General features: G+C 43.1%; 1 protein-coding gene across 1 annotated transcript in view; it reads right to left on the bottom strand.

Moving 5' to 3' along the window:
- Positions 1-16,350, bottom strand: part of Mgat4d (MGAT4 family member D) — a 33,140-nt gene that overhangs the window by 9,017 nt on the left and 7,773 nt on the right. Inside the window, exons 4-9 of the mRNA XM_005369552.1 lie at positions 14,219-14,352; positions 8,797-8,840; positions 5,419-5,523; positions 3,197-3,272; positions 1,593-1,707; positions 4-128 (exon numbers count right to left, since the gene is read on the bottom strand). Of these exons, the coding sequence (XP_005369609.1) occupies positions 4-128; positions 1,593-1,707; positions 3,197-3,272; positions 5,419-5,523; positions 8,797-8,840; positions 14,219-14,352 (599 nt within the window). The remainder of the gene's footprint in view (positions 1-3; positions 129-1,592; positions 1,708-3,196; positions 3,273-5,418; positions 5,524-8,796; positions 8,841-14,218; positions 14,353-16,350) is intronic.

The following is a 16,350-nucleotide window of genomic DNA, read 5'->3' as shown; positions in this document are numbered from 1 at the left end:
ATGCTCTCCCCAGTGGCACATTTTCACCAGGAAGATGTCATCTAAAAGCATATCTATGGGCTTCACTTTGTAGAACATCAAGAAAAAATGGACAAAGTCAAGCAGGTCCTTCGAATGAAAGAGTTTTCCTGTGGAGAAAAAAGCAAACTCGTGGAACATGTGTGTGACATGAGCAAAGGAAAAAGTGTTTTGAGAACACGGCTACCCTCTTGTTTAGCAAGGCCCTTTAACACATCACCTCGGGTGAGAGACAGCAATGCAAAGCGTCACGTCTGCTTCAGAATGTGTTAAGGATTAGCAGTTCCAAAGGGACAACTTTCCATCCAGCTGCCCTCAGGAAGCCCATTTTGACCTCGCACAGACCATGTGTCTCAGTCACAGGAAAGGTGACACACTGGCAAGCGTGAGAGAAGGCCACCATCTCTCTCAGAGCGCTTCCCCTGGCCCTGCTAGCACTCAATGAACCTACCACAGAGCAACCTTTAGTCCTAATTTTTTACTAAAATATTCTATATTTCAAAATTTGAAAATTGTTTAATCAGGCGATTATAAGACAGAGTAGTATTTTAGATTTATAGAGATATAGTGTATTTTAAAAATATGATTGATTAGGCCCAGTTAGTTTTTTCTCTCTAAGAGGCAGAGTCCTGAATTTAGAAGTGGAAACTGAGCAGAAGGATTCAGCTGGCTCTGAAGGATGTAGCATAAGATGGCTGCCCCATTAGTAAGCTGGATGGACACATGCTACATTTGCTTTGAATTTTGAGGCTATGTGGGTCGCTTAATATGAAATGTACAATTGTATTTTGCTGGTGTTGAGTTGAATGATGAAAATTTTATGTCTTTTTCTGTTACTAGCAAGCTGCAAAGTCCTACTTAATATGATCGTGTTTCTGGCCCCAGAGTAACTATGGGAAGTGAAGCTGAAATATGTCACTTCTATATTAAGAGCAGCAACTTTGACATATTGGAAATTAAGTACCATTATTACGTACACTCCCATAGCCCTGAATTTGCTGGTTGGGGTATGAGGACAGGACTTGGAGTCCAGCATGTGCTGAGAGCATACTGTCCACAGGGACCCTCACATCCTTCTGCATGGAAAAGGGACAGCACATACTTGTCACTGAACATGCGCATACTCATAGCACCCAATTTTATGCTTTTATGATATGTGTACACATGTTAATTTGCTCATTTATATTGTCTACCTAGAAAAAAATGACCAAGATATGGTAACTGAATTACAATTCAGGTGTGCCAGTCTGGCTTTACCATTAAAGCCGAATTATCCCTACAGGAATCAGACTATGCCTCTCCACTCAGTATTATAACACACTATTTGATATGTTCTTTAAAAGTTTTAAGACTATTTTGTGATAGTCAGACAGACAGAAAAGCAGACTAAGCAGAGAATGTTGGCACACACCCATAATCCCAGCACTTGAGGATGAGGCAGAAAAATTAAGATTTTGAGGTCCAGCCTGAATGAGGGTTCAAGGCCAACCCGAGCTACATAACAAGCTCACCTTAGTAAGAAAAGAGAGAGTGATCTTAATCCAACATGATTCAACACAATAGACTAGGCTTACCTATAAATCCAAGTACTGAAAATTCAATATAAAACCAATTTTCCGAAGTGAGACTATTTACAAAATCTTTCATTTTTGTAAAATACATCTTTCTTGCTATGATATCGTCTTCTAGCTAGAGAAAAAAGGCAAATACAAAAAAAAAAAACCCAGCATTAATACTGCCAATGAATTCCATTAAATTAATATTATCTCAAAGACAAAAAATAATACTTTCAATATAGCACACTGGAAATGTTTTTGACAGGATAATAAAGCTCATTCTCTGGCTATGAGATCAATCAGACCTAAAGGTGTCTTTCTCTTTCCTAAATGCTGACCCAGAACATTCTACTTAAGTCCTCTTTGAGACTCCTTTGCATTCATTTCAATTCTCATCAACATTTTGGCTCCTAACTAAGATGATCGGACTCCTTTCTGGTTGTTATAACACGATCTCACAGGCTGGCTTATACACAGCCTTGTAAAGTTGGTTAATCCTAGCGATTCTGGACTCTGGGGAGTCCAGGGTCCAGGTGCCAGTTCACGAAGGGGCTGCTGAGGCCTGGTCTTCATGGCGGTCTCACTGTGTTCTTTGACAAAGAGAGGAAACCGTCTGTCTGGAAACACCAATCCATCATCAGGACTCTGTCCTCGGGACCAAATCACACCCCAAAGGTCCTACCTCCTCGTGTCACACGTCTGAGAACTAGGACGTCAGCACGGTGATTTAGGGCAGAAACACAAACATCAGGAGAGAAGCAGACACAGACTTGCTCTGCACCTGAGGTGCGCTGCCAGGCTCTACCTGGAGCTCCCATGGGCCTTTGTGAGAGGTGGCAGGAAGGAGCTGCCCATCCCCACCCACCCCTGGCCGGTCAGAAGGATGGTGGCCGGAACCTTAGAAGGAAAGCAGGTGAGGCAAAAGCTATCTTTCTTGATTTTACAAACACGATGTGAGATCCTTAGACTAAGGCGTTTCCCACATCAACCACATCAGGAGGGCACAAACAAAAACCGCTGTCCCAGGATGGAAAGAACCCGGCTGCAGCTGACATCCCTTTGCTTCGCCACTGCGCAAGAGGAGCTGTTTTCTTCCAGTCTCAGGAAAGAGCTTACTCTCAGCCTGTCTCTTGCTTCTCCCCGCCCTCTATTGATAATTCTGAAACGTTTTCCTCTGTGGTGAGGTTTGTGCTTATTACAGGACGCATGCTGCTGCTATTCGGCAATCTGAAGTGACTGGTCCCCATGATGGACTCACTTCTACAGCGTCACCGAGGCAGTGTGGAACAGAGCCATCACACAGTGAGAGACCGGGTGTGGTGGCAATCTGGGTGGGTCCTCGGCACGGCCTACAGTAAGGTTTAGACATGCGCACAGGGCGATTTCCATGTCTTCCCAGAAGCTTTACAGTTTCTTTTTTGTTTGTGCCCTCTAACTTTAATTCTCTCTGCTACAGCGAGCACAGAAAGAAGATATAATCAATCCTTTGGGAATATTGATTTCCTAAATATTTCCTATTTGCTTGGCTACAGACTAGGCAGAGCAACCCAAGGAGAAAAGAATTAAAGGAAGGATTGAAATAGTAAAGCTTCCTTTCAAATTCATGTATACCAAGTTTTCACCTGTAAGTAATACGTTGCCTTGGGTCGGGCATACAGCATCAAAACACAAAAATCCAACGCTTGTTTCATTTGCCAACTAAAAATAAAGAATAAGATCTATTAATGTTCACTATAACAGATTAATTTATAAGGCTATTCAGTAATTGAATAGCACCTTCACATTTCTGATGTAATGATGCAGACAGAATAAAAGGGAATATATTTATACTAAAGTTATACTAAAGAGCTTCTCTATCGAGTGGGGAATACCTGCCTCTGCTCAACTAGAACGAGCACAGACCAGGCATTTTACATTTTAGCTAAATTTTTATTTAGGCAATAAGTTACTGTCAGCTTGACAAAAACAAACAAAACAAAACAAAACAAAACCTGGAGTCCCTTAGGAAGAGGACCCTCAGCTGAGGAAACGCCTCCATCAGATTGGCCTGTTGGCAACTGTGGGGTGTGTTCTTGATTAGTGGTTGCTGCTGGGAAGCCCAGTCCGCGGTGGGCGGCACCACACCTGGGCGGTCCTAGGCGGTAGAGGAAGGTAGCTGAGCAAGTGCTGGAGATGAAGCCAGTAGGCGGCCTTTCCCCATTGGTTACTGTTGCTGCTCTGAGTTCCCGCCTTGCCATGCCTCAGGGATGGACTGTGGTGTGGGACTGTGGGCAAATGAACCCTTTCCTCCACTAAGGCGCTTCGGTCAGTGTTTCATCACCACGACAACAGCAAACTAAGACAGCCTTTCTTCATCACATGAGAGTATTATTGTACTTTATCAGCAAGCAGGGCATTAGGCCATGTCCTGCAGATACAAGACACAGGCAGTTCTTGCCTTAGGGTCTCACTGACTATTAAGAGATTGTGCCGGGCTAAGTCATTAACAGTGAAGATCTTTGTACAACAAGATGGGAAGAGCAGAAAAGTGCAACAGAGAAAGCCAGGGTAAGGCTTCCAGATGAAATAGGGTGCCCAGATGTGGAGGCGCTAGCCACCTCTGCTCCAGAGCATGGCGAGTTGGGGCTCCCAGGAGAACAGGGGTGCCGGAGACCAACCAGACCATGAAGGATGTCTTAAGACATGTGAGGAGCATTGGGCTTGATTTCATATGGAAGACAGGGTCTTCTGACCACAGGAAGTGAGTCAGAGACGGCAGACTGAGCAAGAGCGTCCGTGCCAGAGCGGACCTGAGCCAGGCCACAGTAGAGGGATGGAGGAGGGGTGAACGGCGCCCAGGCTTTCCAGGGAGGAGACAGAAGAGGAAAGGCTGCAGGACAACAAAGGTCTGGGCAACTTCCAGAGTCGGACACTAATAAGGATAAACAAAAATGCTTATGTAGTTTGAGAGTCAAACATACCACATATGATATAATACCGTATAATATGAGCATATAATAGGTTCTCAGGGAAGGGACTTCCCCTGAGATTCCTAGCAAGCCTTTATCTTTATTTTTAATTAATTAATTAATTACTTTTACATGCCAACTGCAGCCTCCCTTCTGCCTCCTCCTGCAACCCCTCCTAGTCCACCCTTTCTCCGTATTCACTCAGAAAGGGGCAGGCTTCCAATGGGTATCAGCAAAAAAATTTTTTTTAAATCAACTCAATACATTCCCCATACTACTGTATTTATTACCAGAAATATACAATCATTTTACTAATACAAAGATTTCCACTTCTTAATATTCTTTCATAAATGCTGTCACGTTTTGTTCTTATAACTTCCAAATGATCTGGTTTGTCTACTAAACACTGTGTACATATACTATTCCATTGAACATATCGGCAAAATTGAGACAATTAAGGGGAAAGGGTCAATTTACCTGTCTAAAATGACGAGGGCATGGAAAGCTGGGAGCAGGTTCCAGGAGCCGTGAGCTCCACTGCCAGGCTCCCTGCCTCCTTCACTATGTGACTGTGTTTCTGCTCATCACTGTCTATAAACAGGAGCAGATCACCCTCAGTGGGGTGCTGGCAGACGCTGCCAACCGACTCAGAATGGGCAGGATGGCCACTCCTCATGGGTATCATCTGTATCTTCTGCCCGTTTTCATGGAATAATGCTATGACTGATTTCATGCTACCAACTAAATGTCACTGGACGAGAGCTCAGAATGTGATTCACAGGCAACCGTTGCAAGTCAGTAAGAGCTGGCTTCCCCGTGTCACGACATTGCGGGTCATTATCTCCCAAACGTCCGTCCCAGGACATCAGTTCTTTCAGGTCCATTCTTTGACCTACCTTTCTGAGTCCTTCATTGTTTTCTTGCCCAGTAATCCACTCGGATAAAAAAAGGTGGGTATTGAAATGACTTCCAAGGACCCAGATTGCACCTGTCTTTTGAATCTAGAAATAGAAGTATAGGGAGGTTGAACGCCCAATCTAGTTGAATATCTTAACTTACCAAAGTAATGTAAATGCTTAAAAATCCCTTCTTTATGCATGTCCACATAATGTACGGATTTGGATTATCTCACAGGTTGCTTCCTGATACCAATAACATACAAGTACTATTTCTTAGCCAAAATATTTATAAGCTAATGGAAGATATATTTTTGAAAAAGACTAAAATGTATGGGCCAGCAAGATGGCTCAGTGGGTAAAGACACTTGTCCCACAAGCCCAGTGACCCGAGGGCCATCCCTGGAGCTCCTATAAAGTGGAAAAGAGAACTGATTATTCCAGAGTGGTCCGCTAACCTCTGTGCCCGAACTGTGGCATACATGCCCCATAGCATGAACACAGAAAAATAAATAAAAAACTTGAAAATTAGAATGCAAAATATAAAATAAATTTCCCACAGCATCATAGATACTGTGAATTTTCTTAAGCTAGTCAAAGCATCCTTTGACAGTCAGGAGGAGCCAGAACAGTCTACAATATGGAAGCGGCTAGAAGGAAACCACTGGCAGCTGTGGCGGCTTGTGCGGCAGCTCAGTGCAGTGGGTCAGTGCCGCAGTGCAGTAGACCACTGCAGGGGCTCCCTTCGGAGGCTCACTTTCAGAAAGGATAATTTCTAGTTTTACTAAGAGCCCTGCTCAACAGCAGTGGAGCTTCTGAAGTTAGGCTAAATGGCTAGCTAGGCTTGGCCTGACTCGCCTCCATTGCCCACTGGGCTGTGTGGACGTCTTCACAGTGGCTATGGCTGGTCCTCCTGCCTCTGCCTCCAAAGGACCAGGATTATATAGTCTGCTGCTCCATTCACCTTCTAGTGTAAAATTTATAAGGATGAATTCTAGTATTTCCTCAGAGAGTGGAAGCTACTGGTAGAGGAGAACAGACTGGGGAGCTATGTTTGGCTGAAAATAAAGATAAATAACAGAGTATCTAATTTTAAAATGAAATTATATACCTTAGAGGCATATATAGGAGTCGTGTGCAGTAGAGGCAACTAAAGATTGCATGAGATTTCAGCATCCAGAGTCTGGGAAAATCTTGGACTGTGGAGGCTAATAGGAAGTTTACACTGCAGACAACACCCACATCCTCCTAAGGCACCAAGGTCAAATAACTTCCCATTTGGTGGTCTAATTCCCCTTACTAATGGAGAGAGATTTAGTCCTTTGTAATCCTTGGTGGTGACAGTTTGCTAGGATCTTTTTGAAACATTTCTGGATTATGAGTATGTTACATCAGAAGACTCTGAAGTGGCTATTCCAGAATCGACAGCCACCACTATAAACCAACAGTCCCCTTCATAGTAATATGTAAGGGGAAACTGTGCAGTGATATGATTTTGTATAAAATACAACCACGTTCAGTCCCAATAAGGTTTTATGTATATAGCATTAGTGCTTTAAAATTTATTGAGCAGTTCCAAATTTATGATCAATTAAAATCTAATATCCTTCCTCGTTACTCAAGAAGATCTGGACAAAATGCTTTAGCTAAATGGTATGAAATTAAACATGGATTGAAATTTATACATTCATATTAACTGAAATGTAACAGCTGAGAAACAATCACTTAGAAAAATTTGGGGGTTAGAGACTGAACCCAGGAGTGCTAACAAAACACAGTCCAAACCGCATCACTACATGTTGAACTCATTTGTTCTTCAATGTGTTCATCTGAATGACGGAGCTGAGCTGCGGAGGTGGCTCACAGGGTAAACTGCATGCTGTTCGAGCATGACCACCTGTTTGGACCTCAGAATCCTCGGAGAACCAGGCAGGGCTGTGTTCATTCCTGGGACCCTGGCACTGTCGGAGGGCAGAGGCAGGAGCATGCCTGGGCTTGCTGGCTATCAGTCTAGCTCCAGGTACAGCTAAACACCCTGTTTGAAAGGAAAGGCTGAGAGTGATAAAGCAGGGTGCCTGAAATCCTCCCCTGGCCTCTGCATGCATACAGGATGCACACACACATACCCCACACTGCATACAAACACACCACACTGATATACATACATATTAACTCACATAAAATAAAATAATTGATTTATTGCATTGTCACAATTTAAAGAAAAACCACTCAAAGTGCCCTGCATTAACATCAACACTATTACCAACACTAGAATCGCCTCTGAAATAATCTCACATAATTTTCTTATATTCTTCATTTCAGCTATAACACACAGCAGTTTCTGAAGCCACTGATTTTCACATGTGTGTGCTGTGTTTGTGTGTGCTCCTGTTGCTCTGCGTGTGTGCAGAGGCCTGGGGCTGACGTTAGCTGTTTCCCTTGGTTTCTCTACACCTCACACACTGGGGCAGGGTGGGGTTGCTCTGTCTTAGAGAGCTCTCCAACTCAGCGAGCCTGAGCAGCCAGCTTGCTCAGGGGTTTCCCTCTTCACCTCCTACACGCTGGATTACAGGGGGCTACTATGCCCACATGGCATTCTTTTTTAATGTGAGATCTGAACTCTGGTCCTCAGGCTTGCAAGGCAAGTGTTTTACCAGCTGAGCTGTCTCTGCAGCCCCCACTGATGGTATCTCTGAAACTATAGGGCAAATCCCAAGTGGTCGCATACAGGGGATAACTGTTTTCTTTTTCCTTTTTGCTTGTGATCTTGACAGTTCCCCACCCACTTGTTTTTGCCTTATCCATGCCAACTACTTCGCAGAGTCAACCAAGACAGAAGGCGCCACTGCTGGGTCGCTCCTGCTTTCCAGGCTCAGCTCAGTGGCCAGGGCTATGGCTCTGGTCAATAGAAAACTGCAAATCCCTTAGCGTTGTACAGCATCTCTCCACAGCTTATCCCACCTTCCTATTTAACCCCAAGTATCTGTGCTCCCAATGCACTTAAGGTTCCAAAAGTCTTTCACGTTGCTCTTTTGACCTCCTGCCTTTCGGATGCAGTCTGTGCCAGGCACCAGCACTCTGCTCTTATCTGCTCCAGGAAGTCTACTGCACCTGCAGAGAGGGCTCATCCCTTCCTCCCCCCATCTGCAGGGGGACTCAGACACAGCAAGGAAAAGTGAATCCCAGTGAGAAGTCTGCAAACCCCGGAAAAATTCTGTGCTCAACTTTACCACAGATTAGACAAAGCCACAGGCTCATCTTCTGTGGCTCAGAGTCACTAAAGAGAATACAATCAATAAACAGCAATATAATTGGACAGGAAAGAGTACAACATAAAATAAAGAGCGGCTGATGTTGGAATTTATCAGAAAGTCTTACTTTGTTTTAACCATGTCGACGACATAGTTCAAATAATCACCAGTCTAAAAGAAAAAGAGAAATCACTGAAAATTAAGGATGCCTCATGGTTTTATCGACACAACACTTTTACCACATGGAATTTATGTGTGAAATTTCAACATGACCTAATGATTTCTAGTGATTTCACTTTCTAGGAGAAAATACAAAATATACATATTTATTTTAAAGAACACTTACTTGAATACAGAAACTACTGCACACTTCTCTTGTCTAAAGTTTATGACATTAATACACAACTCTTTATAGTTTTACTCAAACTTTCAAAATGAAAGCATGATTACCATCATGGATGAGGGTGAAAAAGAAAATGATGCCATTGTTGGGGAGACCTACACCCCAATCTTCATTACTGGGCAAGATGTCTTCTATAAGCTCTCATTCATTATTCATCTCTCCCCTCAGAGCTCAGGGATGACCCTGCCCCAAGAGGAAGTGGAAAAAGTGTGAGGACCAGAGAGGATGGAGGACACCAAGAAAACAAGGCTCTCTAAATCAACATGAGCAAAACTCACAGAGGCGGAGGCAGCATGCCCAGGGCCTGCACAGCTCTGCACCAGACCCTCTGTGTCTATATTCGAACTTCCAGTTTAGTGTTTTTATGGGATTCCTCAGTGTGTGAACACAAGAGTCTCTGACTCTTGTGCCTTCTCTTGGGCTCTTTTCCTTTTGTTGTTCTGTCTTGTTCAACTTTGATGTGATAGTTTTGTTTTATCTTACTATATTTTATTTTGTTTTTAATGAATGAATGAATGAACACATAAATGAATAAAAACCTAGTGACTAGGGTAAAGGCTAACAACTGAACTATCTTTTATACTTGCTGGAGAAGGTAAAAATCAGTTTTCTCCAATGGAGTGACACTGGGGTTATAAGTGACTCCAGGGTAGGCCTCATGTTCAGGAGTAAATGACCAATGTATGGTGGACTACACAGAGGTGTGTGTGTATGTGTGTGCGCGCGCGCGTGTATGCGCGCATGCGCGTGTGTGCATGCGTGCATGTGTGTGTGTGTATATGTGCTTTCATTTGGTGTTGTTTATTTGGGGGTGGTAGTCTTTAATTTTGTTTTCTTGGTTTGGGGAAGTTGTGGTTGTACTGGGTTTTTGTTCATTTTTTGAGACTTAGGGTAAATATTGGGGGAAGGATATGGAAGGACTTCAGGGAGGGAAGAATCTGATAAAAATATGTTTAAATTTAAAATTGCTTTAAGTAATAAAGAAGGATACAGGTGCTTTAAAAAATAAATAAACTTGGTACAGACTGTGACTGCACAGAGCAGACCAAGAGGGGAGTAACCAGCTCCCCAGCTGGACAGCCCAATCTCTAGTCCCTAGGCCTGGGGCAAAGCCCTGGCCCCTGCTACCTGCCTCAGCTTCACTAGGTGGCCAGCAGGTAAGCCACCTGCAGGCAGACTGCTCCAATATCCCCATATCTATCAGACCCTGCAAGCCTCACTCTGCTCCCAAACACACCCATCCCCCGCGACCTCAGGGGCTCTCTGAGGCACATGCGGCTACACAGACAGGACCAAGAGGAAAGTGACGAGCTTCCTAGCTGGACAGCCTAGTCTCCAGACCCTCAGTCCTGGTCCACAACCTCGGCCCCTCCCCCACCCATCTCAGCTGTTCTAGCTGGCCAGCAGACAAGCCTCCCTCAGGCAGGCTGCTCTAACAACCCCCCATTGATCAGACCCTGTAATCTACAAGTTCCACTCTCCCCCTAAACCCACCCCTAACCCCAGTAGCTCCCTGAGATACAGACACCAACTGCAAGGACTGGACCAAGAGGCAGAGACTGCCTGTACCAATTGGAGGAAGAGATGGGTAGGCACAATGCAAGAATTCATTCAACAACCTAAGGAGCGGCACGGCAACACCAGAACACAGTGGTCATACAACAGGAAGACCTGAACATCCTAACCCAGAAGCAGAAGAAAACAACCTTAAATATAACTTTATGAAGATGATAGAGACCCTTAAAGAGGAAATGAAAAATTCTCTTAAAGAGATGGAGGAAAAGACAGATAAAAATTTGGAAGAAATCAATAAATCTCTTAAAGAAAGTAAAAAAAAAATCAGGTGAAGCAACAGTTCAAATGATTCAAGACTTGAAAACTGAAATAGAGTCAAGAAAGAAAACACAAATTGAGGGAATTCTGGAAATGGATAAACAAACAGGAACTACAGATGTAATCATAACCAACAGAGATGGAAGGGAGAATCTCAGGCATTGAAGATACAATAGAGAAAATAAATTCATTGACCAAAGAAAATGTTAAATCCAACAAATCCTTAACACAAAACATCCAGAAAATCTGGGACACTATGAAAAGACTAAACCTAAGGGATAGAGATAGAAGAAGGAGAAGAACTCCAGCTCAAAGACACAGAAAATATATTCAACAAAATCATAGAAGAAAACTTTCCCAACCTAAAGAAGAATATTCCTATGAAAGTACAAGAAGCTTACAGAGCACCAAATAGGCTGGATCAAAAAAAAAAAAAATCAAAAAACAGAAATGTCCCCTCGCCATATAATAATAAAAAAAAACAAACCCAAAACATACAGAATAAAGAAAGAATATTAAGAGCTGCAAAGGAAAAAGATCAAGTAACCTATAAAGACAGACCTATCAGAATTACAGCCGACTTCTCAATGGAAACCCTGAAGTCAAGAAAATCCTGGACAGATGTGTTACAGACACTAAGAGACCATGGATACAATCCCAGACTACTTACTATACCCAGCAAAGCTTTCAAATGCCATAGATGGAGAAAAAAAGATATTTTATGACAAAAACCAGATTTAAACAATACCTATCTACAAATCCAGTCTTACAGAAAGTACTAGAAGAAAAGCTTCAACCCAAGAAAGTTAGCTGCATCCACAAAAACACGGGCAACTCACGCTAGGAAACCCCAAAGAAGGGAAACACACAAACACTACCACCAAAAAAAAAAAAAAAACAAAACAGGAATTAAAAATCACTGCTAGTTAATATGTCTTAATATCAATGGACTCAATTCACGTATAAAATGGCACAGGCTAACAGAATGGGTATAAAAACAGGATCCATCCTTCTGCTGCATATAAGAAACACACCTCAACTTCAAAGACAGACATTACCAAGAGCAAAGGGTTGGAAAAAGATTTTCTAATCAAATGAAGCTAAAAAACAAGTGGGTATAGCTATCCTATCCTAATATCTAATTCAAACAGCCAAAAGACACTTAAGGAACTGCTCAACATCCTTAGTCATCAGGGAAATGCAAATCAAAACAATTCTAAGATACCATCTTATACCAGTCAGAATGGCTCAGATTAAAAACATCAATGATAGCCTATGCTGGAGAGGGTGTGGAGTAAGGGAACACTCCTGCATTGCCGGTTGGAGTGCAAACTTGTACAGCCACTTTGGAAATCAGTATGGAGGTTTCTCAGAAAATTGGGAATCAACCTACCTCAGGACCTAGCAATACCACTCTTGGACATAAACCCAAAAGATGTTCAATCATACTCTAAGGACATGTGCTCAGCTGTGTTCATAGCAGCATTATTTGTGATAGCCAGAACCTAGAAACAACCTATGTGCCCCTGAACTGAAGAATGGATAAAGAAAATGAGGCACATTTACACAATGGAGTACTACTCAGAGGTAAAAAACAGTGACATCTTGGGATTTGCATGAAAATGGATAGAACTAGAAAAAAAAAAACCCTGAGTGAGGTAACCCAGACCCAGAAAGACAAACACAGTATGTGCTCATTCATAAGTGGATATTAGGTGTAAAGCAAAGAATAACCAGCCTACAGTCCATGATTCCAGAGAAGCTACATAACAAGGAGAACCCTAAGAGAAACATATATGAATCCCCCTGGGAAGGAGAACTAGTCAAGATCTCCTGACAAAATTGGGAGCGTGGGGTGGGGAGAGAAGGGAGGGCAGAAGGGGAAGAGGAAGGGAGAAGGGGAGGGGAGAGGAGAACATGAGGGAATGTGATGGCAGAGATGGGGAAGGACAGAGAGGGAGAGGAAGGGAGGAGATATTTTGATTGAGGGAGCCATTATGGGGCTAGCAAGAAAACTGGCACTAAGGAAATTTCCAGGAATCCACAAAGATGACCCCAGCTAAGATCTAAGCAGTTGTGGAGAGGGTGCCTGAACTGGTCTTTAGCCTTACCCTGTAGTCAGATTGATGACTACCTTAATTGTCATCATAGAACCTTCATCCAGCAACTGATGGAAGCAGATGCAGAGATCCACAGCGAAGCACTGGGCTGAACTCCTAAAGTCCAGTTGAAGAGTGGGAGGAGCAAAAATATGAGCGATGAAGTCAAGACCATGATAGGAATACCAATAGAAACAGCTGACCTGAGCTAAGGGGAGCTCACCGACTCTGGCCTGACAGTAGGGGAACCAGCACAGGGTCAAACTAGACTCTCAGAATGTGGGTGACAGTTATATGGGTAGAGAGGTCTGTGAGACCAGGATTTATCCCTACTGTCTGAACTGGCTTTTTTGAAGCCCATTCTCTTTGGAGGGATACCTTGCTCAGCCTAGATCCAGGTGGGAGGGCCTTGGTCCTGTCTCAAGTGATGTGTCAGGCTTGTTACTCCCCATGGGAAGCCTTGCCCTCCCTGAGGAGTGGATGGGGTTGGTGTGGGGGGAAGGTAAAAGGGGGTGGAAGGAAAGGAGGGAGTGGGAACTGGGATTGGTATGCAAAATGAGAAAAGATTTTTTTAAAAAAAATAGTAAAAAAATAAAATAAAATCAGGATGGTGACACACACCTTACAGATGTTAAAACAGTTACAAATAATGTCTAGAACAATTCACAATTTCTCAGATGTAGGATGAAGCCTTCTTAACAGGATTTACCAGAACTTAATAATGCGTATACCAACATTTTATTGAGCTAGGAAGATCTTATCTCTATAGTAACAGTTTTAATACTCTATTTGAAAGTTACAATTACAATTAAGTTATTTAATTTATAATTAAATCGAATAATTTTGTGTTTTGCTGAATAAAAGAATCCTATGTTAAATAGAATTTGATTTTAACAGTCACATGACTCTCACATAAGATTCCTGTTTACACACTTAGTTCTCAGTGGTATCGAATAAGTATTAAATATTTCATCTAGAGTCTAAGAGTATCTGTGGGATACTTCACATAAGATTCCTGTTTACACACGTAGTTCTCAGTGGTATCGCATAAGTACTAAATATTTCATCTAGATTCTAAGAGTATCTGTGGGATACTTCCTTTAAGTGCAAAAAAACCCCTACAAAACAAAACAAAACATGATGGGATAGAAGCTGCTGCTCAGGGCTTTGGAGGCTACAGAGATGGATGAGGGAAACTCATTTCCCATACATACATCGGCGACAGAGATAATCACCACGGAGTCCTTCTCTTCTTCAGGGGTCATCCTGGACAGGACAGAGGTCAGCGTTTGCTTCAAGTAGGTGTAGTTCCCTCTGTCAATGGTGGTGATTCCCAGTGCGAAAGACACTGCAGACAGAGGCACAAACATGGAGGAAGTCATGCTTTACCATCAGACCACGCTTGCCCACGCCTGTGAGCTGGCCTTACACTTGCCTTTTAAAAAGGAGCGTTTTGAGCCATACTACCAAAATACTGTCTGTGCCCTGACTTTCATCTTCTGCTGTTTGCAGTGGACTATGAATAAGTGCTCTAGAATTCAAACTGTTCTTCTGTTGCAGAATCTTGTTGTAGAGAAAACTTTTCTCTTGTTAATGCAGCTAACTCAGTATACTTCCTCCCACAACCTCTGGTTCTCCCGTCTTCTTCCTGAAGAGACGGCGGAGTCCCAAATTGGGAAAGACACTCTGAAATGTTGTCATTTGTGAAAACCATGAATGAAGTCATTTCTAAATGGTTTGATGGAATAAATATGTATCTCAGATGACTGTAGGTACCTGTAAGGAGTAAAGCATCAAGACGCACAGGCCCCACACGACCTAGACAGGAGCTAAGCTTTCCTGGGTATCTCGTCACCCTCACGTCTGGCTGTGTAAGGGCCACATCAGCCTTTTCAGCTTTGATTTCCCCACTGTTTATGTTTTTTATATTTACTTTGGGCTATCTTTATCCTTCATGCCTAATATTTTACAGTTCCTATGTATTTTTTCCTGTTGCTGATCAACTTCTATTGTAAGCAGTAGCGCGCGCGCGCACACACACACACACACACACACACACACACACACACACACCATTCAAAATGCCCTGAAGGCTCTAAAGGGGGATTCTGATGGAGACAGAGGTATCTACAATGTGATTCCTCTGGTCTCAGTTTCACGGGTCTAAGTTAGGGTAGATAGTAATTAGCCTCACTGCCCTGGGGTCTGGGGACTAAGCAGAGTAATGGAAAAGGTTTAGTTAGGGTGGGGGGAACACAGTTAAGAATTTAGTAGATGCTAAATGATGCTTCAGAGTTCCACTATCTCCACACTCCAGACTTTTGGCTCTTGTGCCATGCCGTTTCCGTCACAACTACTCAGCTCTGCCACAGTAGCGAGAGCAAACATACATGAACAGGGCTGTATCCCAGCAAAAGTCTTATGTAGAATCTGGCAGCTGGGGAGACTGACCCGAGTTGACCCTCGCCCTGGAACAAATGAGACTTGTGTCAGACATTCTGAGACTTGGCTCGGTGTCTGCTTCTTGCTGCAGTGCTGTGTTTTGATCCGTTATGTATGATGGGCTTGAACTCATGCTTCTATGTGGAATAGTGATGCATAGCTGTAACCCCAGCGATCCGGAGGTAGGAAAAAGGCATTATGAGTTCAAGGTCAGCCTGCGTTACTGATGTGGGATTCCCCTCTGTATGCTGTGAATACCATTGGTTAATAAAGAAACCACTTTGAGAGTATAGCAGAGCAGGACAGAACAGAGATAGGCAGGGAAAACTAAACTGAGTGCTGGGAGATAGAAGGAGAAGTCGGAGAGACACCATGTAACCGCCAGAGGGGAAAGATGTCAGATGCCAGCTGGAACCATGCCTGTAGGCCACAAGCCTCGTGGTAAAATATAAAATAATAGAAATGGGTTAATTTAAGATGTAAGAGTTAGCCAGAAATATGCCTAAGCTATTGACCAAACAGTATTGCAAATAATATAGTTTCTGTGTGATTATTTCAGGAGTCTGGGTGGCCGGCAACAAACAAGCGGCCTTGCTGGTTGTGGTGGTACACACCGGTAGCATTTGCTGAAGGAGGTAGAGGCAAGAGGATCACAAACAAGCAGCCTCCTTCAACAGGTTACACAGTGAGATTCTGTCTAAAAAAAAAGACCTAAAACCATAAATAAATAAACAACCATCCTCTCTTTGAAACCCATCTTTGCTGATATTGGTCATAAGAAGGTCCAAGCAAGGAAAACCCTTTGTGGGGCACTTAGAAGATGCTTCATGTGTACTGGACATACGTCATAGATGTCCGTGTGTACTGGACCTATATCATAGATGCCCCATGTGTACTGGACATA

The sequence above is a fragment of the Microtus ochrogaster genome, unplaced genomic scaffold (assembly GCF_000317375.1).
Source record: "Microtus ochrogaster isolate Prairie Vole_2 unplaced genomic scaffold, MicOch1.0 UNK51, whole genome shotgun sequence".
Taxonomy (NCBI): Eukaryota; Metazoa; Chordata; class Mammalia; order Rodentia; family Cricetidae; genus Microtus; species Microtus ochrogaster.
Note: the sequence above shows the minus strand (reverse complement) of the source record. Positions and strands in the feature narration are given on the sequence as shown.